General features: G+C 37.8%; 2 protein-coding genes across 4 annotated transcripts; both read right to left on the reverse strand.

Annotated features, from left to right (window-relative positions):
* Positions 1-6,727: 6,727 nt before the first annotated feature.
* On the reverse strand, positions 6,728-14,864 carry LOC103711203 (syntaxin-71-like). 3 transcript variants are annotated; one of them, XR_604738.6, is made up of 10 exons: positions 14,528-14,762; positions 14,291-14,416; positions 12,031-12,196; positions 11,021-11,106; positions 9,897-9,965; positions 9,771-9,815; positions 9,622-9,684; positions 9,432-9,508; positions 7,082-7,179; positions 6,728-6,902 (listed from the first exon to the last, which is right to left on the reverse strand). XR_604738.6 is itself a non-coding variant. In XM_008797261.5 (9 exons), exons 1-9 carry the CDS (start codon positions 14,681-14,683, stop codon positions 7,164-7,166), a joined length of 804 nt encoding a protein of 267 aa, XP_008795483.3. In that variant the 5' UTR covers positions 14,684-14,864; the 3' UTR covers positions 6,728-7,163. The 3 variants fall into 3 exon arrangements, 2 of the variants coding, with proteins under 2 accessions (XP_008795483.3, XP_088561012.2); XM_008797261.5 differs by having other exon boundaries at positions 6,728-7,179; positions 14,528-14,864; XM_088704886.2 differs by lacking the exons at positions 6,728-6,902; positions 7,082-7,179 and having other exon boundaries at positions 9,428-9,508.
* An 8,890-nt stretch (positions 14,865-23,754) lies between these two features.
* On the reverse strand, positions 23,755-25,451 carry LOC103711204 (uncharacterized). The gene is made up of 3 exons (XM_008797264.6): positions 25,203-25,451; positions 24,688-24,817; positions 23,755-24,588 (listed from the first exon to the last, which is right to left on the reverse strand). The coding sequence occupies exons 1-3, from the start codon at positions 25,336-25,338 to the stop codon at positions 24,066-24,068; spliced, it is 789 nt and encodes a 262-aa protein (XP_008795486.3). The 5' UTR covers positions 25,339-25,451; the 3' UTR covers positions 23,755-24,065.
* Between the last annotated feature and the right edge of the window lie 1,464 nt (positions 25,452-26,915).

Here is a 26,915-nt window from a genome sequence, read left to right on the forward strand (position 1 = left end):
CTTCTATTTGGATGAGCAAATGTATTGTGCAATATGAATAATGGATAGGCTGTGTTGGTTGTACAGGATTTGGAACGAGCTCAAAAATAAATATTAAGCTTATAATTTGAATTATTAATTAAATACAGGTTAATACTTTCTGCCACCAAAAAATGTTTGTTGCCAATGCATTCCAATACATTCTACGACCAAACTATTGGTGGGGGAAGACAGACATTCAGTGACCATATTTTTGGTAGCGGAAGACAAACATTCCACGACCAACTATTTGGTCGGCATGGAAATTAGCGACAACAAATTTGGTCGCTGAAAAGTTGCTTCGGCAACCAACGTTGGTCGTTGTTGGTGTACCTTAGGTGACCACACAATATTGGTCGCCAAAACCTTTCAGTGACTAGGGTTCGGCGACGAAGAGTATTCTAGTCGCGAAAAGGTTTCGGCGACCAAATATGGTTATTCGGCGACTCGAATCTTAGTCGCTGAATATGTATTTTCTTGTAGTGATTCCTAGGCATTGTGGCGAGAAGCGCGACAACCCTAGAAAGTTCGGTGGTTAGCTGCTCTAGTCAAAATTGGAGAAGGCGAGCGGCGCTCAGTCGCTGTAGCCAAGATCTTCGTTAGATGGCAGCATTTCGACTTGAAACAGCACAGAGCAAAGAAGTTCTCTGGCCGGAGCATATCGGGTAGGGGACCCTCCGATGCCTAAATTAGTGTGGTAATCAGAGAATTGAAGAAGGTTGTCTTTTAGTTTGTGAGGGCGTTCTTTTTTCTTACCTCCTCTACTTCCCCTTTTTGTGTATGTCCGATAGAGGAGCCTATTTACCATCAAAGAATTAGGGCATGTGAGTTGACCAGAAGTGACTGACTTAAATACGACTTGGACATTGAGCATAAATGCTTCGCATGCGGATGACATCCTACCTGTCACATCGGTGAGATCTCGATATTCACTGGGTCACCCGATTTGGATGCAGCTAACTGTGGCGAGCTTTGATATGCAAGCTTGGTGATATGGCACTAGACCCGCCCGGTGGCTGCTTCCGATCCACCACGTGGTGGCGCCGTGGCGTGTTTTAATTAGTTAGACCTTCTCATGAATCGTAGCCAGTTTGGACACGTATCATGTACATTTCTTGCATCTAAAATGGGTGCACTTGAGATTTTTTTTTTTTAATTGTTGTACTGGAGATGTGGAGGATAATGATATTATGGTAGCCCACACAACTATTCCTCTGTCATTAGAAATTTAGAACTGCTGCTAACTTTGTCACAGCAGGCTTCGTAGGATAGAATGTTCATCGACACATCATAAAATGCATCATTAACTATGCACACCAAAGCAAAGTAGTTAAAAGGATGATGCCAGTCAAAGACTAAGGACTTATGACCAAACAAAATGCTGCATCATCTGCCAAGCCTGGGACTTTTTGAATATGTAATTAGCCAGATATTGCAATCCAGATACATCTCTCACCCATGTTTCCAGCAGCCGCGGCCCAATATATAGCAGCTTATGCTTAAGTGATACAGGGAAGTTATTTCTTTTCAGTAAGCAGGTATAGGGAAGTTGTGATCTGAAATTGCCCCTTTTGATGGTCTATGTGGTGTCTGATATGCTGATCTGCAACATTTCCCTTAATAAGGGACTATAAATATAACTTGCTTCCAGTTTGGAATAGGTAGTAATGATATAACTCTACCTTAAATCTTTGTTAATCTATCAACAATTTGATCCAGGATACATTGTTACACCCCAACCTGAGATCATGAGCTGGGGGTTGCGACAACCGTCGCATACTCATTGAAAACTCTCCTCACAAGCATACAAGACATCTCAACATGATATCATATGCAAGCAACGTAATAAATTTAAATAATTAACGATCAAATTTTAATTTAAATAACAAAATTAAAAGTATTACAAAACCAATAATATTCCAAAATTTTGCATCACTCTAAAATAAAATCCAGCCTAAATAAAGATATCAAAATATTGTCTCTAATCACCCTTCTATAATAAATTCCTCAGTCAAGTTAATTCTTCGAATATATAAAAAAATAGTAAGAAATTATATAATAAACTAGACAATCTAGTAAACAATGAACATTTTAGCTAGATAAATTAATCAATAAATTAAAAAATTATTTACAAAAAATAAATATTTAAAATTTATCAATTTAAAACCAAATCTACATATACAATATTATCGAAACATTACGAATGCCAAATTTAATTTTTCTTAAAATCCAAATGTCGTTTATAAATCAATTTCTTTCAAGGAATCAAATTCAACTCTTCAGCTAAAAACTATGATTACATCAAAGTGCCACCACATAACTCCCAATAACAGGGTATCAAAATACCAACATATAACTTCCACTGGCAGGATATCGAAATGCCAACATATAATTCTCATTGGCGAAGTATCGAAATGCTTTTTTTTCTTTCGTGATGCAAGATTTTTAATTTTTTTCCAAGCTCTTGTAACAACTTGATCACTACAAAAGAAAAAAAAAAAGAAATATTGTTCCCGTGCTTGGAATCACCTCTTCTCATAAGACTGGTGAAATCGCATTTGTAACAAATCATAAGATGGTACTCAACTTCACTAGATACACAATAACCAATGAGGAATCTCTTGTTGAAGCTAGAACCAGTCCAATGATCAGCACCTAAGCACCCTCCATTCCTTGCAAGAGAACTCATATGACGAGACGATGTACAAGATCAAAGAAAATGTGTGAAGTAGCAAATTATTCAAGTGTAATATCAGCCCTTGGAGACGTCAAATATACTCCTGAAAACCATGTCTTCTGTATCTCAATATACAGCAAAGTTCCCCTCGTTCACTTTCTGTTCTCAAATTTATTACTATATCTTTAGTTCTACAGCACTTAAGTTGATGTCAGAGCAGCTACACCAATTCAAATAATACGTTTTCAAGCTTAAAGGTTCAATTGGATATTAGGTGGAAAAATTAACCCATGGAGTAACTTATAGTTAACTAGCAAACTAGACCTTATTTAATCTTTGCTGAGCAAAGTTGACAAGGACAATTATATATACTTAGATCTTCCTTGGATCTGTTCAATATATCTTCATTGATATCATCTATGATTAAATCATCGTATAAAACTTGACTTTCACAATGATGCACAAGTTTTTCACACTCCTGGCCTCTATTTCTTTGTCGTAAATGAACTAATCTATCGCTTTCTTCCATCGGATTTCCACCATGAGAAGTGCTTTATTGCTTTATGTGTCACGAATTCCTACTCCATCCTATCCACCAACCCCACAAAATCACACTCACATCGCACCAAATTTTCAAAGACATCATCTGCGGTGAGTGCAAGTAATTTGTAGGACTGATCGACGTACATGCAATATCAATAATCTTCTCAAGAAAGACATGCACACAATTCCACAAAACCAAGACCACCTGCCATTTAATAAATACCATAATTTCATAAAAGAGAATAAGAGGAATGCTCTAATCTTGAAAACAAATTATGCCTAGAAGGACCTGAACTCATCCATGGACTCTTTTAGTGCATGTTCTCTGGCGATGACTTAGTTGGAGACGAGGATGCGTTTTGGGCATGGTGGACGAGCATGTTTGTACAAGAAGGGAAAGAAAAGTGGGTTAGGGGAAGAGAGTGTATCTTATACCTTGATGATAGGGGCCTTGGGTTTAGGGTTTAGGCTCATAAAGTCGCTTATTAGAGCGAGCGAGGGGGCTGCATCTGCTGCCTCCAGCGCTGGAAGCAAGAAGCAAGTGGCAATCGCTAACGTGCCCAACATCAGAGATTCCTTCCCTTCCCTTCCCGTCCCTGGTAATTAAATTGTTGCACTAATCTGATAGACCTCGGCTATTCCTAAAGGCTCCGGTATTTGTTTTTTGGTACAACGGCTACTCATCCAATTTTAGTTTAGGTGCAACCAATCGAGTCAAGAGCAAGAACTTGGCACAACGGTGCAGGAGGGACCCCCTGATGAGTCCAAAGGACTTCTCCGGAATGCTGAGCCGCATAGGAAGCAACCCATTCTGAAGCACAGTTCGGCTTCCGGTAGACATGCACTACCTGAGAGGTGTTGCATCCCCCCATTATCATTTGCATGATGTTGTGGAGAAGAGGGCTCGGGTCCCCCCTACATCCCTCCCCTTGCATCCAATCTATCACCATAGCCGAGTTCCCCTATAGGATGATGCGCTCCACACTCAGCCTTCGTCTCGCAAAGGAGCTTTCCTTCCAAGCTGCCCTAAACTCTACCCCTACCGCTGACAGCCCAATAGTGCTTCGGCCTCCCATAGCAATCATCTGTGAATCATGACTTCTGGTCACTAAACCCACACCTGCTTTACCTCCCTCATTGATAACGCTACCATCAAAGTTCACCTTAAGATGACCAGGAGGTGGGAGCACTCAAGAGACAAGGACGAGCTTGGGCGCTATATCAGCAATGCAAGTGTCCCAGATGTCCCCAGCCATCCTAGATCAAGTCGTCGAAGTAGCCCGGGTGAGCTCAGCACTTTGGAGGGTGGCTCTCTCCACTATACTTAGCGACGCCCACCGATTCTAAAAAATTCGGGCATTCCTGTCCAACCAAATGCGATACGCCAAGTAGGAGCAAGTGATCCCCCACTCCATCGTCCTTGGGCTCCGCATCGCCTCCCTCATCTAGCATAGGAGGTCATCCGCTGATCGGGTCAACTGGGGCCAAGTAAAGGTAGTCCTATTCCAAATCTGTGCAGCTCACGCGCACCCGAGCAACACATGGCTGATAAACTCCTCACCTCTGGGCACCACCCACATCACGGGGTGATCTTGACTCCTCTCCCCACCAGCACGCTTCTCGTAGGTAGACATCCCTATGCCACCTTTTATAGAAATAGAGCCACATGGGGATGGACACGCATCCTCCAAATCCACCTACCATCTAACTACCTAGCAGCTCCCTCATCCATCACCTCCTGTAAGTCTGAAGTACTCACCTTGGATCTACCTGTGGCAGCCCAAACCAATCTATCCAACACCTCCCTTATGGATAACGAAATGTCCAAAATCCTCTCCGCCAACTGCTCCCCAAAGGCCTCCCTGACCAGTGTCTCGTTCCACCTGCTCCATTTCGAAACGATCAGATCACTAACTTTGCAGCCCTCCAGTCTTGGGGAATCCACAAGAGTCGGTACTCGATATAGCGGCAGCTCGAGTACCCAACTGTCCTCCAAAATACCAATGGATCTGCCATCACTAACCGTCCACTTGACCTCTGTAAGCACCATCGAAGCATAAGAACAAATTCCTCTCCGGATGTGGGAGCATCGTCACCCGGCCTAAAAGTTTGCCACAGATGTGTGAGCTCCATATTTGGCTCTTAGTAGTGTACACCACGGTTTGTCAGGTTCCAATATATATCTAGCCGCGTGCCTCGCCACCATCACCTCCCGCCTCGCTACCAAGGACGAGATCCCCAACCCCCTGGCTGACCAGCCGGCATGCGAGCTCCCATGCCACTAAATGAACGCCCCTCGTACCCTCTTGTCCACCCCAAATGAAGTTCCTGAAGGTTGCTTTAGGGATCTCAAGAGCGACACTGACACAATGGTGTTCGCTAATAGATATACGGGGATCAAGCAAAGCACAGACCGCACTTTAGTCACCCTATCTATCATCGAGAGCACTCCCATCTGCCACCCCCTCAAGCCTACGTTTGATGCTAAGCACCATATCGAGAAAGTCGCCAACACGAAGACGTCAGCCTGTTATGGAAACACTCAGGTACCTCATAGTGCCCATCTGCTCATCCACACCTAGTTTCCCCTTAATAGTTACTTTCACCTGTGGCTTGGTCTTCGAACTGAAGCTGATCACCGACTTGGCCCAGTTTATCCGTTGCCCAAAAATGGCATAGTAGTCTCCCAAGATCCCCTGAAGATCCTCAGGTATTTGTTTGAAAAAAAAAAATCAAAAGGGTGAGATGCCCTCTTGGTCAGAATCAAGTTTATATGTTTAAATGAAAAATTGATGTAATTAATGTTCAACGTTTTTTTTTTTTTGAGAAAATATTTAGTCTAAATTCTTGCGTAGATGGTTTGGAGAAATACTCATCAATCTTTAAAAACTTGTGTGAATCCTACATTATGCAAATATATAGGTGTGTCAGAGTTGGGCATGCTAGGGTAACAAAGGACATTTTTTATCCAATTTGATATTTAGCTATTTTATAAAAAACCGAACCGCAGCACGAATTAACAGGTGGGACACAAAAAGAAAAAAAATAGAAAAAAGAAGCCCAAAACAAATGCCTAAACCAATTCAAAACTAGGCATCATTTTCTCCGGCCACCCGACAGCCCAAGCCTTCTTGACTGTCGTAAGTTAGTATTATGCGAAATCTGCCGATAATGCCTATATATTTTTCAGCCTACCCAAATATTATTGTAATTGTTTTCTTGTACAAAATGTCTACAATGGTTCGTGTTGGGATGATTTTTAACCTAGTTGCATTCACACACAACAACAACACCAGCAGCAGCAACAAATAAACCACTTAGACTCAACATATTCTCAACTTCAGAAAGAGGCGGTTCAACTTTGGACAATGGCTTTTCAAGGAAATCATTTTTTTTTCCAAAAAGAAGAGGACTTGAGGAGAAAATAAAAAAAACGTCACTAGAAAATTTATCAAACTTGACCCCCAAAACCCATTCGGGACTCAGATATCATGAATACACCCAAATTTCCACCTTATTTTAATCCAGTAGTGTCAGAGTTGAAGTATATTTTAAGCAGCATCAGTTATCTTAACGCTAGTCAGGGACATCTGGTCAAGCTATCAAACATCCGATGCATAAGATGACAGCCGGTCATTAAGCCGCAAACATCCGTCTCTGGGCTCTAAAACACAGAAAAAACTCAAGCTATCAATGCACAAGCCACGCCAAAGCAAAAAAAAAAAAAAAAAAAAAAACAAGCCACGAAGTTCCTGTAATATCCAGAAAACTAAAATATGTCGCTATTTAGTTTGAAAACAAATATACATTGCAATCAGAGAACAGGGAGGCATCAATGCGTACAGATTAGCCCATCTTGGTCCCATTGAACACATGCTCGTGGTCAGACGCAAGACCAAGCATAGGTACCAAATTTTCAAGTAGCTCACTTCTTCAATACACTGCAACGAAAAAGAAATAAGAAATGAACAAACGCAATAAGGATTCCGTCTTGGAGCCAAACATGCTGAAGAGTTTTTTTTGGGTACCGCAGTTGTAGAAAGAGTGGATGCAAAACAATATTAATTTCTAATCATGCAGGGTTTTTTTTGGTAACAATCATCACACAGAGTTCAATTTAACCAAATCAAAAGGAAATGGTGCTGAGTTTATGGAATCAATTTTAGTGCAAATCTCATGACAAGACTGGACCCTGTACTTTCTGTTTTCCCATTTAAGTAAAAATATCCAGCTAGAACTTTTTCAAAGATTTCATTGGAGTAATCTATACAAATGTGTCCTACAAAGAGTTCCTGTATTAACTGCAAGAGTGTAATATCATCTCTCTAATTCTGCAGCCAAGAAAGGAATCGCCAACTCTTGCCATACTAGTCATAAAAATCAGTGACCTAACAAATGAAGTGTGTTCGTACCTTTGTTTTTAATACTTTAAACAAAGGAAAAATAATATCTCTGAAACATGATCACTATTGGAAGCACATGCCAGAAAAAAAAATAATTACAATATCCAAATTATCTCATTATCTACATTGGTTGAAGGTTATACATAAACATGTGCTGAAAGATAAAAGCTGGCCTGACTCTAACCCCAAGGAAGGAGGGCTATCAGAATTCAGACCCATATGATAGCTTGATGGACAAATCACCAACATGGGTATGATTGTGCATTGATGTACAAGAAATACTAGCATGCTTCATTAAGAAAAGATTGAAGACCCTCTGTCCAAGCATTTTGTCCATGATTAATTAGGTATGAAGTCGCCTCCATATATTCTGCTTCGAGGCATTACTTCTTAACATGAAAATCTCAAGTTTAATCGAGTATTATAACTATAATGCTGCATGCAGGATTTGAAATAACAATGGCATGCAAATTATTACAAAAATACATCAACTAAATGCCCCTCCAACAAAATGTACATTTGGGGATAGGGTTGTTACACGTGATACAGCCCACAAATAGAATGACGGATGCATCAATACCTTCCTGGGTCCATAGATGGCTTACTTTATCACAGATATAAAATTAGCAACTGTGTCTCATCATGTATGTAGTTGAGAACATTAGAGGCAGGACCATGAGAAAAAACCCAGGGATTCTAAAATATGTTTTGAGGAGGCTCACGTAAGAGGATATGTCTATATATAGAGAGAGAGAGATGTTGTCGTCTGTACATAAAATAAATCCTAAGGAATGATATATATGGAATATGGAGCATAAACCAATGTGTTTGTATTAATGCGACTATTTATTAAAAACAGAGAAACATCTGCTAATGATTTTAATGATGAAATATCAATAATTACCAGCAGAAGGTCAATAAGACATGTTTTAGTCTTTTTTATTATTTTAAATAACAATAGAAGCATGTGAAATTCCTTACCTTTCACAAGACTATAAAATATATTAATAATAAAGAAAAACAAGTAACCATGCGGTTCTCATAGGGCCTATGGATGTTTGATGAAGGGTAGGCCTTTTTTTCCGGTTACAAGGTTAGATGGTTATTGTGCTTTAGAGTTTTGTATAGAATGTTTAGATATATCTGTACTGGCACAGGTGCTACTATGGCTAGAAAACCTTCAACTCTAGTCCAGCGCATTAAAATACTAAACATAATTACAAAACATCAAAACAATTTGTGAAATAAAAGGAAAATAGTATGGCCAATGTATGCTTTGACTAATGGTTCCTCTTGATATATAAGCTCATAGATTCTTTCTATAAGATATGCCTCATCAACTGAATTACTCCATAGGCTTGGATGAGATCTGCCATCTCCCTCTTGATTAATATTTTACTATTATTTGTAAGAAGCACATAAGCATAAAATGCATATACAATGCAAGCATGCGCAGATATATTCGTGTCATCAATTCCTATTCAGAAGATCCAAAACCTGGTATCCTCTCTATGCAGACGGCCATAGAGGTGCCAAGCAAAACATACCCCATGAAATTTTCAATAATGCAAACAATCGAAACATTGAGATAAAGGGAGACACAAAGTTATACATGATTAAAAAAAATAATCATCTCATGCATCAACGCTCATAGTGGTTTCTACCCCAAAAAAAAAAATCCAGTGTCGTAAGACAACCTCTCCTTTGGGATTAAACAGAAGAAAATTGGAAAAAATAACTATTTTCAGCATAAGCCCAATTAATGAAAATCAAGTGCAAAACAAACTTACTTGTATAGATAAGCAGCAATGCCCAAAATAATACACAGCAGGATGATATCAATGCAAAAATTGCGACTGGATCTCAGCTGAAACAAATTCAAAAGCAAACTTACTAAAGCTAAATTGGAAGTACTCAAAATCTAATTACCATGCATGTTAACAAGATGTATATGCCATTTACAAATAGAATAAAGGGTACCTGGTTAACAGTCTCCTTCAGTCTCACATTAGTATTTTTAAGGTCTGCAGTAGCCTTGTCCACCTGTAATATGTGTCCATATACTAATCAATACATAACCAAGCTAAGTTTTGCTCCTGAAATATTTTAGTAAAGGCAGAATATCCAACCTTGGTGTCAATCTCATCCATCAAAGGGACTTGTCTATCCACTTCCTGCATGGATAAAGTAAAAAGGTCAATACTAAACCTCTCATAATATCTACCATCTAGTGTATATAACAAGCAACAGCAAACCTCATTCATATCATGGGCCATGTTTTTCAGTGTATCCAAACCTTCAGATATAACATCCAAACCTTGATCCTGCAAAGATACTAACAACATTGTTAGCAAGGAATTTTTTTTAAAGCAGAAAGTTATTCTGCAAACTATATATTCATTAGACAAAGATGTGCTCCTCGAATCATCATTTTGCAAAACATAAACAATATGAACCCAAAACGTGACAGGCTTAACTATTTATCAAGAATCTTGAGTTGTCAATGGGAAGTCAGGCTAGAGAATGAATAATGATACTAGTATCACAAGGAGCAGCAAGTCAGACAAGGTCAATCGTAATATGATCACCAAGCATGCAGATTGTACAGAAGTAACTCAAAGAGAAAAATGATTAGATCAGCAAGAAAAAGAACATAAAGAAAAACCAAGATGAGAGAAAAAGGTAACACAAAGACGGCATGTCAAGAATATTCAAGCCTACATGAAAATGTAGGAAGGAACAAATTTAAAGATTCATAGTGAAACGGCCCAAATATGCGAATTCTAACATGGCAGAGCTATGCAAAGTTGAACCAAAAAAGGAAAAAGAAATCTAAGGAAGAAAAAATGGACCATAGTAAATATGCTGAGTCAATGAACGAAACTAAATGCTCAACAATGCAAAAAAGGATGTCTGAAGCTTGGCATAGAATTGGACGACTTGGAATACCGGGCATATTGTATGGGTGCCAAATGTATTGGGAAGCAAAATTTCAACAACTGATGGAAGTGAAATTTCATTTGCATGAATATAGTGAGTCAACCCAAAGAAATAGGAGGTAGACCAACTGATGGTAGGTCAGAAAAATAGCATCCGCACACCAGGAGAGAGAAAAAAAGTGAGAATTGAACGAAATTCTAAGAAAGACAGGGAAGGGTAAGATGAAAGAGAACACATAAAAAGGCAATAACTTAAGTCAGCGATGTGCTAGGAAATTCGTCCAATTATGAGCTAAATTTGTTAAACTCTGAAGAGACCTTGTTAAACAGCACCATTTCAGATGAACTTTTGCAAATCATATCAAATGTTTGATTTAACATGTTAGAGTAGTAAACCAGAAGTCAATAATAAAATGAGGTATCATGAGAAAAATACTTGCCTGTTTCATTTTACGCATCTCATACTCTTGTCTGAATTGGTTTGATTCTTCAGTTTGCTGAAAGTATTCGCTCTCAAATCTTCCATCTACATTTATTTTAAAAAAATGGTCAGGAATGGTCCTTCACTTTCATATACAACTCAACTGCCTGAACTCAACATGCATAGGAGCAGATGCTGATGTGAGAGCAGGAAAAGGTGCTAACTTTAGAATATGGACTAATTTGTGGTATAAAACAATGAACATCTACTTATTTGGTTTACAAAATACACGAATTAAATGATAAGCAAAGTTGTAAAATGAAATATAATGGTTGAAACAACTAATTATAATAGATTCTGGCAGCAAAGAAATAATATTGATTTGAAAAAAAGGGGGAGGGGATGAGGGGAGGTGGACCACGGAAGTGTTTTGGAGCAAATAAGATCATATTGATTTGGAAGTTCTATGTTTATATTTGTCTAGAGGACCAAATAAGATCAGCTAACTAGTGTTACCTGGATACTCCAAAATTTTAGGTTTTTTGATGAGTCAGACACTTGAGACATTTCATGACACTCCTTGACAATTCATACAATCAAATTATAATGCCATTACTATTACATGTCTACTTGTCACACTTTTATGAAAAGCTTTAATTCTAATATAATAATTAGCAACTATTTTATCAAATTATATGAACTTGAGGAGCATAGATCTAGCTCGTAATTCTATATATTTACATACATCTATAAGATACAGAAATATCCCCATGTCAGATTCTTCCAAACACTTGGATGCTTGACACCCGTGTCACATATCCAGGTAAGATTGCAGCTAGTAAGACATCTGGCAACCTTGATAAACTTACAAAAGAAATATTTGCAGAAACCAAATAGACGAGCACAAAGTTCTAGATATAAAACATCATAAACATTTATGCATAATGTCACTTAGTTGCATGAACTCTACCATCATTTTTCAACTGAAAAATTTGCAAAGATATTGTATAACAAGTCAAAATTGATAACCTGAAGTTGAGTCAAATCTAATTTCTTGGCGAGAAGCTGAAGCAATCCAGCCTCCGGTTTGTTTGGTGCCCGTGGTGCTTCCATCTGGAACCGACTGGATCCTCTCTGGTAGTGCAAGAACCAAATCATTCCGTGTAGCAAGCTCTTCTTTTGAAAGTCCTTTAACCTGTAATAAATTCACATTAGATAAATGTACCACAAAATGATGTTGTAAGATGCATCAGCCATTTTCCTAAATATAATTCCATAAAGTCTTCAAGATCAGGACAAACCTAAGAAGCAATGCACAACTGATTAAAAAGCCAAAAGTAAATTATATAACATGAACATGTAAACTCCCAGACATTTCAATTACTGATTCCGTATGTTTCTAAATATTGAAATTCAATATCCATATGTAAGCATACTAGATTCAATTTTCTAGGAAAATATATAAATTGGTAATTAGGCATCAATCATGCATGCAACAGTCAAAAAAATTACTTTTTCTAAGATCAATTTAGACAATATAACCAATAAAGAACTTGACATTAATAGTTTAATACAGATAAGGACAAAATGCTAACACTATCTTTGAAAATAGCTATGGCGGAACTAAGAAAGAATTATAGATTCTATACAATCTGGATTTTGAATTCAATTTTCAAACCGACAAGTGATAAGAAATAGTAGTTTGCCAACTTCAACGAAGCACAAAACAAAGATATTTAGCTTCATCAAGAGTGTCAGGCTTCATATACCTATCACATACATATGACAATCTATAAAAAAATGTCCTAGCACACCTAGGGTGAATTATCATCCATATTAAATGAAACTTTTACCTGTGCACACCCATCCATACATAAAAGCTAATCTTGTAACCAGTTCATAGAATTTCTTGGTGTCAATGGTGCGACAAGTTAGCACTCCGTAAGATCTCTAAGGCAATACTCACGCCCAGCTCAACTAAAGCTCTTGTCAGTTTAGGGCCGTAGATATAGCAATCGGAAATCACAACTATCATACTGAAACCCAGCGAAAAGATGCTCGAAAAGGACACCTTCAACCAGATTTAGCTAAAACAGCAGCTAACCAACAAGGATCAAATTTCTATTATCAATCAAGAAAGAAACACCAATTTCAAAGGGTTTCCACTAACATTCAGTACCAATATCAAAGAATGTGGTAGTTGATTCAACAAAACTAGATACAGCTCCCCAAACACATGGCCACATTATAATTCCTTTTCATAATTTCTTTATAAAAGCCTATGGAGTCATAATGTGTCCAAACCCACCTGCCTTAGCAAATCTCAAATATTTGATACCTCTGCTCAATTCTCATTCCTAGCCCCAACCCCTGCTGCTCCTGCTAACCCATACAAATTACAAATCCTGCAATGAGGCCTTCAATTCTTGAAACAAACCTGCGAGTTCATTACTACAATTATTTCCATCAATCCAAAAGAACATGTACATACAGATTTAAATTAGCATATTCCCAAGAATGGGATCGATAGAGTAATGTTTTTGCTTTCCCATCCTTCAATACCTAATTTCCCATCTAACTAAAATTCTTAATTTTCTTCATATGCACCCAATCTCCTATCTACAAATTCCATGGCTCAGTGAAGGTCCTGTGGGTTTCAATCAGAGCTTGGCCCCATAATATTTACACAGCATAAAACTTAGTCTCTTCACCATGGACCCCTATTAAAGCTCATTTTCAATCAATCGCTCTGCCTTCTGCTTGGATCAAGCTGACAACCAACAATTAATAAAACATTCATTAAACACAAATGCAAATGTGGTTCAAGAAGCAAGTTACAAATGGAAATACAATTATAACAACTGATATACCCTTTAGGTAAAATGTCAACCTTTTTAATTTTCCACGAATCTTTATATCTCTTCCAACCATTCGTCCTAAAATTCCAGTTTGCGTATTTTTTTGGGTTAGACCTTTTTTTACCTAAAATTAAAATTATAATCCGAAACTTTAGAGAATTACAATGGAAATTACTAAATCTGTCAAGCCACATTGCCCGTATGTCACCAAAAGCCATCGCATCGCTCCTCACTTCACAAAAGGCAACCCATCGCATAAATGAACCAAATTTGCCTATAAAAGAATCTCAAAATAACACAAATACCAAATGGAACGCAAAACACAACTTTTAAAGTAGCTGCATTGTTCCTCAACAGACCAAAAAATGCAATTGAATGGCATAATTTTTGTTTTAACAAAAAGAAAAGATCACAACGACAAAGGAGCCGACCTTCTTGAGCGCCAACCTCTGCAATTTGGGCACCTCCTCCATCAACCGAGCCTTCGTGCGCCGGATCTCGGCATTTGTCGCCGCCGCCGCCGCCCTGTTCTTCTCCCGCGCCGCCATCTCCGATTTCTGCGCAACAAATCCACCGATAATCCATCGCGAATCGAACAAAGATTCCAACCTAAGAGATGATCAGGGGGCAAAAAAAGAAAACCTAGAATGGAGAAAGCGGTGGAGGACCTGGAGGGCGGCCTCGATGTCGGACTCGACGGCGGCGAAGAGGCGGGCGAAGGCGTCATCGCCGGAGACGTTTTCGGCGCGCTGCTTCTCGACGTCGTACTTGTCGTATTTCTTGCAGATCGCGTCGACGCGCGTCAATATATCGATTACGCTCATCTCTCCCTCCCTTTCCCTCCCTTCTCCTCCGCCTCCTCCTCCCCCTTAGGGTTTGGGATTCGAGGAATTCCAGATCACGCCTCGGCCCGAACGATTAGTTTGTATGGGCCGGTATTCAAATTTAATTCGCGAGCAAGAAGAGGAAATCACAGCCTGTCGTTTTTTGTCCATTTTTCTAATTAGAAAAAATATGAAACTACTGCGGTCTTGTCCCTCTGATATGGAGCCCAAAAGTGGTACCAAAGAATGTCCCTGGTAGGATCCATGGCATATGGCATGAGCGAATTGGTGAAATTAAAGGATCAACGTAGGGTGAGGTTTAGTGAAATAAACGGCAGCCGCAGGTAAGGCCCAGAAAGCGGTGCGTTTAACACGAAGAGCTGGACCTCTAGATGGAGCTTTTGGTGAGCTGGACCTCTGACAAAAGAGCCAATTAAGGCCCATGTAGCAAAATTTTTGGTGAGCCAAAAGTTACTTTATAATTTTTTTAAAAAAAATTTGAATGAAATAAGAGATCGAAAGAAAGCTAAAACAGCTTTTTATAAGAAGCTTCAAAATAAAACTTTTTCGGAAAAATACTTTTAGCATGTATCGTAAAGCTGTTTTGATTTATATTTTTTTGGATCAAAATATCCATAATAAAATATTATAATTACAGAAAATATCTCTTTATATTGATATTATATTAATAAAATATTAATATATAATAATAATAATAATATTTTACACCTTTATTATTGTATTATACTATAAAATATAATATTATATTATATTATATCATAATACAATGATATGTTATGTTGTATAATATCAAATTATGTTATATTATTATGCTATAGTATACAATGTTATATTACTATATTATAACAATATTATATTACATTACAGTAATAGTATACTATATCATATATTTATGTATTAATATATATTATATTTTATTATTCTCTGTTGTATAATACTATTCAATATTTTTTATGGTCATTTTGTCATATCAAAAGTATTTTCTCGGTTTGTTCACCAAATACATATTAAAGTTCCATAGTAGTTTAAATATAGTTACCAAATAGTAAATAGTTTTTTATAAAATCTCTACTTTAAAAGGCTCTACTGCCAACCGCTTTGCCAAACGGAGCCTTATTGTGAATTCATTAATTTTTTTAATATATATATATATATATATATATATATATATATGGAGAGAGAGATTCAAAATATGGAGGAGTTAAAAGAAAGAACAACATGATGTTCAGAATCATTGACTTCCTCCAAGAAAATTTATAAGAACAAGATGATGTCGTTTGTAAACTATACCGGATGATTGAAACCTTAGTAACCGCTAATCTAATATTTGGTGAGCAAAAGACTCGTCATAGAGTGAGGAAAAAGAATGTAAGTGAAACGAGCTATACAAATGTGAAACGATCATTTCAGATAGATGTGCATTGATCTGTTCAAGCTGATTATAAGATGATTTGTCCATTGACTTGGAATTGGCCACACGGATTGATATGATCAAGCTAAACAATGGTCAAACGTAAAAAGATAGAACACAAAATGATATTTATAATAGAAGAACTCGTTGCTATTGACCTGACATAACAAATGGACTTAGGGGCTTAACAAGCTTTCTTTTCAATTGGCTCATTCTTCTTTCATGTTCTGTTTTTTTAATTTTAAAGGACTTAACCCTGGCTTGAATCTAAAATGCATATTTACCCAAAAAATATAAAATGCATCATTTGAGGGATCTAGATCGGCTGACCAATTCTTGGTGTCTTCATAGAGCTGAGGGCTAAGATCCAGTCAAATTTTTAGAATGAGAAGGACAAAGACAGGCACATTGAGCTAAGATTTTGCATCTGCAAATATTGACCAAATTTAGTGCCCACAGTCAAGGTTGTTTGGCCCCTGGCTTATACTGAATTTGTGTGAGAGGGCTTTGCTAACTCTCCTCCCATGAGTTTTGTTTGAGGCCTTTTCTGAAAATATGCCACAAGAGCGTGCAATCATTTTTACCACAGTAATAGAAGAAGTTATTCGTTGGATCAGGTCTACTAGCTCAACGGTGGACTACAACTACAAATAGACACACACAGGAGGGAAGGGGAGCAATACATGCCATGTTTGTGCGTGTCGATTTGTGATTGGACTGATCTATTGCTGAGCTAGTGGATCCAATCCAACTAATAATTTCATAAGTAATAGCCATTTGATGAATACGTCTAACTGGATAACTCTTTACCATAATAGTTGAAAGGATGATATAAGGCTAGATCGTCTCTCTAAATGGTCCTTGGAAGGAAACAACCTTTTTAGATCGTCAAATGTGAGATAAATATTCACCAACTAGTATTGCCATGAAGATAAATGCATAAGGGGGGGAAAAAAATGGGCTATGATGAGTTTAAAAGTGTTCAATTTTGTAGGTCAAGACACGAAATAGATAGTAGGACGGTTTTTTGGTTCCTCTTAACTTAGATGCCTCTTAATGTAGAATCCCTAAACCCAGCTTTCTATGTAATAGACTAGCCAACTGAGAACAGGAAATTGAAAAGGCAACAAGAGTTAAAAATCCCAAGTTCATGCTCAGCTTCCAATAATACTGTCACCCCTAATAACTAAACAAAGGCAATCTATGATAAGTAAACCAAAGGATAATTTAATTTATGGCCTCCTTATATAAGTAAGCCCCAATGAAGTCTACTATGGTAGAACCTCTTGAAAGATAGGAGGGTTCCTAAAGTAAAGTACAAAGGGATTCTACCTTGTATGGAAGTATACTATATATTGACTACAAACAAGGCAAGAATTTCTATTAACTAGTGCTTTTTTGTCTTCCATGAACGGCTTGTTCCAACAAAGTGCTAGACCCTATCCAAGCTATTTAATGGGATAATGTTGCCTCCTGACTCACATCTCAAATATCAAGCCTTAAAAAACTTAATTGGTTTGGTAAATATTACCTTATTTATGTTATATATATATATATACACACACACAATGAAGAGTATTGATACTTAGTGATACTAAAGTATCAGAATCGTTAAAAAAATTCCAAATGGATTTAGTGATGAAATATTTAAGTTAGCATATTTAACTTAACATATGTAATATATACGATACAAATCAAACCCTTAGAAATATAGAATTCTGTTAATTCTATTTAATCATATCTAGTTCTGTATTATTAGTTATATTAGTTATAACCAATAATATAGATATAACGATATAGATATAACAAGAAAGTTTTTTTTTTTTTTGAGATGAAGGGAGGCTTAGCCACCCAAATTTATTCAATTGAGATAAATTAGAGTCAAATTTGAAGAGAGAGTATGAAACAAGGAGAACTAAGAAGTGTTCAATTCCTACATATCAATTATAAGAAGAATAAAGTAACAAAAATATATATTAAGTGATGATGTAAAATTCGCCAATAAGTAACGCCAATCTTTATTTTTTATATGCGTAGAAAAAGTTCTCCTTTCTTTGTTGAAATCCTAATATATTTTTGTCACTTTTTACATAAAATATGTTCAGTGATAATGTAAAATTCGCCAATAAGTAATGCCGTTCTTTATTTTCTACATGCATAGAAAAAGTTCTCCTCCCTTCGTTGAAATTCTAATATTTTGTCACCTTCCACATTATTCTCCAAAAACCGGCAAGGTGTTGTGATCACATAGGGACGACCAACCTTAAACACTGAAAGTGAGAGCCCTGAAAATACCAAAGAATTGAACCAGAAAAAATTGGGGTTACAAATGTCAAGGTAACATGTACATGGACCACATCATGACTTGTTCAAAGAATGCAACATCTTTAAAGGAAGTAACCTCATCTTTCTCTGCATCCTCACTAGTCCCTACCTTGTAATTTTGGGCAAATAAACGATGGAGCAATAGAAGATTTTGTCCAACCCACTGTTATTTTTGTAGATTTTTACCCATGAACTTATTATCTAATATGAGTGCCGAGAGCTAATAAAAGTATAATCTATATATTTCAATATTGGCTGTTGATAAACCTAAGCCTATCAAAGGAAGGGGCAATGTTGGTAATTGCCTTTGCTTTGGGAAAGAAAATCTAAACAAAGTTTGCTCAAGATTTTTTACCAGATACGTGGATGATCAAGATATGGCTCTGGAAACTACTTAATTATGAGTCCATACTGAATATATAAATGACCTATTCTTTTGACTTCATATGTTCTAGACAAGTGACATTAACCAAAGGATCTGGATTAGATCTTTGTAATCATACGTAACTGTTGTCATCAAAAGAGTTTAGATTGCCTTGTAGACCACTGGAAATCTAACTAATTTTAGATACTTTTGCATTGTAAATATTTGACTTCTTGCACCCTTTTTAATCATAAAACACGGATACCAAAGCAGGTATATTTGCAGGTCAAAAGGAGTGGATAACCACAGAAAGGAAAGAACACAGCAATATGGCTATCTTTTTATTTTCAAGACTACTAAGTGTTTCCTAGTAAATGATGTTCACCTTTAATATACCATCATGATCAACATTTTATCAATTGCATCTTAAAGTAAGTAAATGAGACTTGTAGGATCCTACAATTCAATGTCAATGCCAAATCCAAGTTGTAGGTTGAGTTTTTCCCTGATTTTTACCATGTTCAAAAAAAAATTCAGAGAAAAGGCTACGTAATTACTTGTAACACAACAGTTCTTCTTTTGTTTGCTGCGCGCCTCCTCTTGGCAGCAGCAGGCTGTAATTCCACTAGGATGAAACCAAATGGAAGGGAGGGATGACAAGTAGGAGCAGATATTCCTACAATTCTATCCGCAAGATTTCAGTTTTTATAAGTACTCATTTAGCCTTCTCCATAGGCTCTCTTTATTTTGTAGATTACTCAAGTTGGAACACCATGTGCCCAATGCTGTCTTGAGGCTACAGGCCATGAACCTCTTAGTTTTTGGACATTTCATTCGGATTCGGGTTGTATTTTTCATGACGTCAATCGTTGGATCGTGCAAGGACTACTTCAAGATCTGCACAAATGGATAAAAGAAAGAGTTCGGAATGCCTTGAGATATATGCGAGAGGCGATTAAATGGTTGACGTTGTGAAAGAAGATTAACATTCTTTTGCTTGAAAGATCCAACCTGATATCATTTCATTCACTCCAAAGGGCTCGTTTGGTTCGCGGGAAAAGAAGAGGAGAAAGTGTGGTCAACAGAAAAGTAATAAGATGCCTCTTGTTTGGTTGGAGTTTTCAAAAGAGAAAGATAGGAAAGTTGTATTCCCATAGGAATATGATTTTCACATTTCATTGAAAAGTCTTTCCCATTAGAAACATGAGAAAGTTACTTTCCCATGAGGCGGGAATCACTTCGTCTTTATTTTTTCCCAAAAAGGCTCTTCAGCATTAAAAAGACATTAAAGATCTAATTTTTATTAAGAATATAATAATAATTACACATAACTTTTTCAGGAAAATGGATGGTCAATCAAACATAAGCACTATTCTGAAAATCTGTCATTTTCCCATGTTTAACCAAACATGCCAAAAGTACATTCCCAGATATTCTCTTTTTAGAAATATTCTTCCCAGGAATCATATTTCTAGGAGGGAAAATGCTTCCTCCGAACCAAACGAGCCCCAAAAGATAGCCGGTCGTCGCTTCGAGAACTCACCGGCAAGGCTGCATGTCTGGAGAAAGATCAGTAAACATGAACTGTGGGAGCAAACAAGTTGAGATAACAACATCGATCGATTCCTTGACTAATCACTCATTATTCACTAATCGTTCGCCAACTTGTCTGCATTTTGTCATATCTTTGTTTGAACTTTCATGATGAGCTGGAGAAAGAACGGTCTTCTGCATGGAGGCTGATCAGCAAAACCAGCAAACCATCATGAGTCGTATAATATTTCTATCGCAGAGCATGTTGTTTAAACCAGACTGGTCATTGAACTTGAAACGTTTAAGCGTGGACAAAATACTAAAATGTGTTCAGTTTCTAGCCAACGAAATGTAATGATGACTCCATAGTGTAACTAGCTAGGGAAGTGTGTTTGTCTGGTGCCGTGCCGAGGACGTTGGTTTCGAGTTGCACTCAAGTTCTATTCTATTATTCTATAGTAGACATGCTTAACTGAAACATGTGAGTCTATTATTTTAGCTATCTAGCTCAAATGTTCCAGTCAACTCTTAGATGAGTTTGAAGTCATATCTAGCTAATTCTAGATCAAACCAAAAATTATGTAGGATCCAATCAGAACCAGTAAGACTGGCCAATTTGAATCATTTCTCACAACCCTTCAGATCGGTTTTCCGTAGATAAGTCGTCTACTCTACCATGAGATAAAGCACCTAAGGGATGTTTGGTATGAGGTGATTATCCCAAGATCAAAGGTTACATGGATAGAGATAATGAGATCATTATATTTGGTTACACCATGATGATCTTACATGGCATTGATTCTAACTCATCCCCACTTCTCAAATCACCTTCCAACCCACGATGATAATGAAATTATTTAATATATCACTCTATTTGCCTTATTTTTCTAATCAAAATGAATATTAGTGATGAGGTCAAGGGAGATTGGCCTCCGGCCCGCGCGTCCAGCGCTACGGGGGGATTTGCCGCTCTCCGACCTCATCCCCATCGGTCTCAGACAGCGGAGGCGACTGCTTCTCCTCAGAGGTATTGTCCGCTTTAAAGGGGGTTTCATAGTCTCTTCCCGACGCACGGTTTTGCCCCACAAAAGGCGCCTCTGAAGAGAAAGGGGTAGCCCCCCTCCATTTAAAGAACATACATTTCCGCTATCTAGTCGATGTGGGACTAAGTTCGGGCCCTTTATTTCCACAACATAGCCCCCTCAGCGGAGGGGTCTGTGCCGGGGTCAAGGGCTCTCAACGAAAGCACCATTGATGAGGTCAAGGAAGATCGGCCTCCAGCCCGTGCGTCCAGCGCTAGGGGGGATTTGCCGCCCTCCGACCTCGTCCTCACCGGTCTCAGACAACGGAGGCGACTTTTTCTCCTCAGGGGTATTGTCCGCTTTGAAGGGGATTTCATAGTCTCTTCCCGACGCACGGTTTTGCCCCACAAAAGGCACCTCTGAAGAGAAAGGAGTCGCCCCCCTCCATTTAAAGAACATACCTCTCCGCTATCTAGTCGATGTGAGACTAAGTTCAGACAATTTATTCCCACAACAATTAGTATTAACAATAATATATTATATGTATAAATAAAAATATTAGTTCTATAATAACAATTAATATATCTTTATAGGATTAATAATTTATAGGGTTAATAATATATTTTAGGGAATATATTAATAAATATATTAATATTTTATTATAATATAGTTTATATGTTTAATAAATATATTTTTATGGAATATATTAGAGGTAGTTTTAGTATTACATGGATAGTGATCTTGAATTCTCATGGAATACCAAATAGATTACTTGTGGATATCCAGAAATCTTTAATCACTAAAATATATCATACTAATTATGGTAATCTTAGACCATCAGAGATCAGACTACCCCAAGATAAGGATTGCCAATAATCTTAAATTACCTTGGTGATCCTATTTGGATTATCAAACACCACCTAACATGGTGTCTCTATTTCATGAAAGATCACAACTTCTAGAAGCTAGTGAAGATTGCAATATGTAACTTTAATCAAAATTAGTGCATTTGTTTTAAATATGAGGATGGGAAGGCAATGCTTTACAAAAGTCAAGAAACATTATGGCTTACAAAATGTATTAATGTATAATTACATTAGAATAAGAGAAGTTCATTTTTTTGGTGCTTGTAACTAAGAAAGCGACATAAATCTATGGATTTAAAAGTCAAGGCAACGTTAAATAGAAGGCATTGCTAAAGTGAGATTGCTGCCGACTGAAACCACATGGAAGTGACTTTAAGTCCAAGAGCAAGATTCCAAAACAGCAAAGACTTCTCGAGTAGGGCTTTTCAGCAAAGGTAAATTTAGCAACCAAATAACCTAGCTAGCTTGGCATAGTTTAGACTTTGGATGCATAAATCAACAAAGTGAAACCAATCTTAGAAATGGCCTTCTTGTATCTTAATATGCTGAAAGCTACACCATATAAGTCTGTAAATCAACACTCCTACCTTCTAAATTTCTAATGGAGTGTTCTAGGATTTCACTTCCTTCATCATGCATGTTTTGAAAAATCCTTTGCAAACAGGCTGTGCGGGATAATTATTTGTTTTGAAAGGAAGAAATCATTTATCAATATGACAACAGTCTATATTTCCACTTCATTTTCAGAATTTCATATAACTTTGAATATAATTGTGCTTAACATAGTCTTCATTAGGTGCTAGCTTCTAGCAAAATGACAAACTCTTGCCTGCAAATATAGATTTATGAAGGTGCAACAGCACTATATTATTCTTCTTGATACATTTAATGCACATTATATAAATCATAATTGTCATCTTGAGCAAAGAAAGGGGGTGGGGGGGTTTTAGACTAAAAGGAATTGTTAAAAGTACCCTCCACTCAATTATTACTTCTAAGCATGATCAGTGACTAAGCTAGCCATATTATTATAAGAGAATAAAATATATACCAAACTATGGGATGTAAATTGACTCTATAAGATTTGACCTCCCCCGAGAAATGGATAGATTAATTTGATAGGCTTGACTGAAGTTTCTGCGAAACTGATGCTTTGACATATTCCAACATCCACGCTGTCCTTTCATGAAAGAAAGATAAGACCACCAAGAGATAAAACAAAAAAATAAGAAGAATATATATAGGCCCGTTATATTATTTACATTTAAATAAGGTGACAACCCAAGTGGCAAATATAAAGGAAGAGGGAATCCCGGAGGAAGTTTTGAAAACGTCTGGTGCCTACGTTTCCTTCCTTTTTCCCGAGCTTTGAACCGGCCATTCCACCACCCATGCAAGTTTCGTGACCTCTGAGCGTCCGCCAGAAGGTAAAAACAGTCCTGCTGACCGTAGCCTCACTCACGTACATTTCATTGCCTGGGCCCAGAAGACCGAAGTAGACAAGGTCTCAAATGATGAAACATTAAACATTGAAGAAGTTAACGATGGTCATTAATTATAGAGACTTTGAAACGGTAACACCAATAACAAGAGGTTAATGTCAATTTCTGGTGACTTCATCTAAAATCCAATCCTTTTCTCTTAATTTACATCAAGGTTTCTAGTATACCACCCCAACACAACATTCAAAAATACAAAGAAAACAAAGTAAAGCATCTGAGCTTAGAACTACTACTACTACTCCTACAGAATCTATTAATTCCATGATCTTTCTGACTGGCTTCCTCTACGAGAATGTGAGACTCTGTTGCAACTCTTGTGTCCTGGTCTCATTAGCAGCTCACATGCTGGTTAGGTTTGAATAGTAGTATGGGGATGCCACCCCCATCCCCTCCTGGAATCCATAGCCACCAAAGAAGTCACCAAAGAGGAACGCGTCGTCGCCACCAACTCCATCGGCGGACCAATTAATGCAGCCGTTGCCGCCGCTGCTGTCGACCGTGATAGACGATGAGGCTGCCGAGATGTCTTCCGGCGGCGCCATGCCAACGCTCCGGCAGAAATCAGGCTGCTGCTCCATCGGGTCGACCATCATGGAGAACCGTGTGATCCCGGAGTGTAGCTTCGGGGAGTCATGAGCGACGCCCAAGTCTGTGCCGAGGCTTTTCGAGAAATCAGCGCCGGCGCCGGCATGGTCCTCGGCCTTGATGATCGGGAGGACAGGAGGCTGGGGTGGTGGTGGTGTCGAGGTGGAGGTGAAGGTGATGTTGGTGGCCATCATCTTCTTCTTGAGCTTAGTGTTCCAATAATTCTTGACATCATTGTCAGTTCTTCCAGGCAGGTGGGAAGCAATAACAGACCACCTATTTCAATACAACCGGAGAGCAAATCTTTAGCAAAATGAGTGAAACTGTTTGAAGTAAAAGGCTGGATATCATATATACTTGGAGAGGTTGTGATACCTGCTTCCAATTTTGCTGTAGAAAGCGCAAATGACGTTGTCTTCTTCCTCCGTGAAGCCGCCGTGCTTGATGTCTGGTCGGAGGTAATTTAGCCATCGGAGGCGGCAGCTCTTGCCGCAACGTTTGAGGCCTGAAATAAGGAGTTCAAGTGAAGTGAGTTTTGAGTCCACGTCGAGCACAAAAAAAAATAATATTGTAAATGGACAAAGAAGGTTAGGAGACCGCTACTTTGGTAGAAAATCCTAAAACAAGTTTGCTAATGATCTTTCTTCTCAAACAAAAAAAAAAGTTCGCTGATAAACTTTGGATAAAATTAATAAATGGACGAGAGGCAATAATCTAAAAAAGGAATTACTCATGACATGAAAACAAACCTATTTTTTTTTGTTAATAAATAGTGAAATGTGGAGTGAGAGCAAGAAGAATTTGGAAGAGCAAGGCTCGAAACAAAGAGCCTAGAACATCGAAACAGAGCAAAATGGAAGATTTAAGGACTTAGAAACATAAGAAAAGACCTGCTTTCTGGGGCAAAGCAATCCAGTTCCCACCAGCGCCATGCTTCTCAACATAGTTTCTAAGGACTGCATCTTCCTCTGGAGACCATGGCCCTCTCTTCACGTTAGCCTTGTCACAGCACGGTGCTCTCCCCATCCCCAGACCTCTCAAAGCCTAATAAAACCAAAAACGCACTCCAACCAGGAGAGAAGACGGAACACAAGATGAGGGGAGACCTACTGTGTGAAGAATAGACTATAGAGGGGACAGCTGGGGTTTGGTGCGGCTCACTGGCATTTAAAGAGCTTAGATGCAACGCTCGACCGCGTACGACCTCATGGCCTCTCGCTATTCGCTTGCCATATATTATACTTAAGGAAAAGTCCAAGTTGCCTTCCTTCTTCCTCTGTGCGCTCCTCCTTTCTCCATCGGCTAGTTTTGTTGCTGGACCATTGATGGACAGGAGAGCCCGGTCAGCTTTGATGTGGTCGAGGATTCTGGAACGTCGGATGGAATGCAGTACACTTTAATCATATCAGATGTCTGTCGACTTAAATTATCATCCTTTCCCAAGAGACTTTGTGATTAGGAAATTACAAATGTTGATTATTATATGTCGATGTAGATTAATTAAATATTTCATAATAATCCCTGGAGGAGCTTGGACGGTGCGTCATGTTTAGGAAAAAAAGAAAAGTTAATCTCTGATAGACAATGTCATTACTTTGAATGCGTCTGCTTAATGAAGCAAACCAAGTAAAAGGCCATTCAATGCAGCATTTGCTTTCGAAGAAAACATTAATTTTCCAAAAAATGCAATGTGTTCGTATCTTTATCTCTTCGGCCTTTCCAACTCTTCCATAATTAATCCTTATCCATTCTAACCTCTTCTTTTTTACCGTTGGTACTCTGTCTCCTGCTGAAAGTTTCTTCCACAAATAAAGTTTTTTTATCCTTCAACTTTGTAATTCCTATCTTTTTCTTCTTTTCCGAACATATACAAAAGTCGATCGAATCAAGCTTCCTTATCGATCATACTCGTTAGAGAAGAATCATGCTAAGCTGCATTATTGTACCTTATAGACGAGATTGCTGCAAACATACACGTAGGAGGTGAATCATGTTCTTAGGACAGTGTATATCATACTATCTTGATCCAGATAAATTATTTTCAATCTTCTAAATTTATTTTAATAAATTATTTTTTTATATTACTATTATAAAATAACGATATATCAATTTTTAGGCAATAGTTTTTCAATACGGCTCTAAACTGGAATATGTCTTCCTACAAGTTGGTGATGGCGATTGGGGGAGGGGAAGGTTTCTTTTTGCCTGATTCTAGAAGAAAATAGACATTAGAAAGTGATCAATGGCATGGCAAGCGAACGTTATAGCATTGTTCTCGATGTTACAGGGAAGAGCAGGTGATAAATCCATGGCCGCTGAAAGCAACATTAAGGTTGCACGCAGGGGTGAGAAGAACATAAGAAGAAATGACGCGTGTTGAGATTTAAGAGGATTGTGTCATCACAAAACAAAAATTGACTTGGTATCTAACTTTTTTTAATCTCTGAAATGAGTTATGGCCCCAAAGATAGTGATCAGACAATAATTTTATTTTTTCATAGCCTTCATGAGGGCACTGTAGATATGATACCTAAGATAGTTTCATTAGATTTGGTCAACCTAGGTGCTAGCATTGTAATATTGTGTTACCTCAAAGATTGACA

This window comes from Phoenix dactylifera, chromosome 9 (genome assembly GCF_051530095.1).
Source record: "Phoenix dactylifera cultivar Ajwa chromosome 9, Ajwa_hap1_PhDact_Kaust_v1.1, whole genome shotgun sequence".
Classification (NCBI taxonomy): Eukaryota; Viridiplantae; Streptophyta; class Magnoliopsida; order Arecales; family Arecaceae; genus Phoenix; species Phoenix dactylifera.

Excerpts from the sequence above, each read along its gene's own strand:
- LOC103711203 (XM_008797261.5), bottom strand. The coding sequence starts at position 14,683 with ATGAGCGTAATCGATATATTGACGCGCGTCGACGCGATCTGCAAGAAA. Across the intron at positions 9,966-11,020 it reads AGATGCGTAAAATGAAACAG|GATCAAGGTTTGGATGTTAT; the intron begins GCAAGTATTTTT and ends GTATCTTTGCAG. Across the intron at positions 9,685-9,770 it reads TGGATGAGATTGACACCAAG|GTGGACAAGGCTACTGCAGA; the intron begins GTTGGATATTCT and ends CACATATTACAG.
- LOC103711204 (XM_008797264.6), bottom strand. The coding sequence starts at position 25,338 with ATGGGGAGAGCACCGTGCTGTGACAAGGCTAACGTGAAGAGAGGGCCA. Across the intron at positions 24,818-25,202 it reads TGCTTTGCCCCAGAAAGCAG|GCCTCAAACGTTGCGGCAAG; the intron begins GTCTTTTCTTAT and ends TCCTTATTTCAG. Across the intron at positions 24,589-24,687 it reads TACAGCAAAATTGGAAGCAG|GTGGTCTGTTATTGCTTCCC; the intron begins GTATCACAACCT and ends GTATTGAAATAG.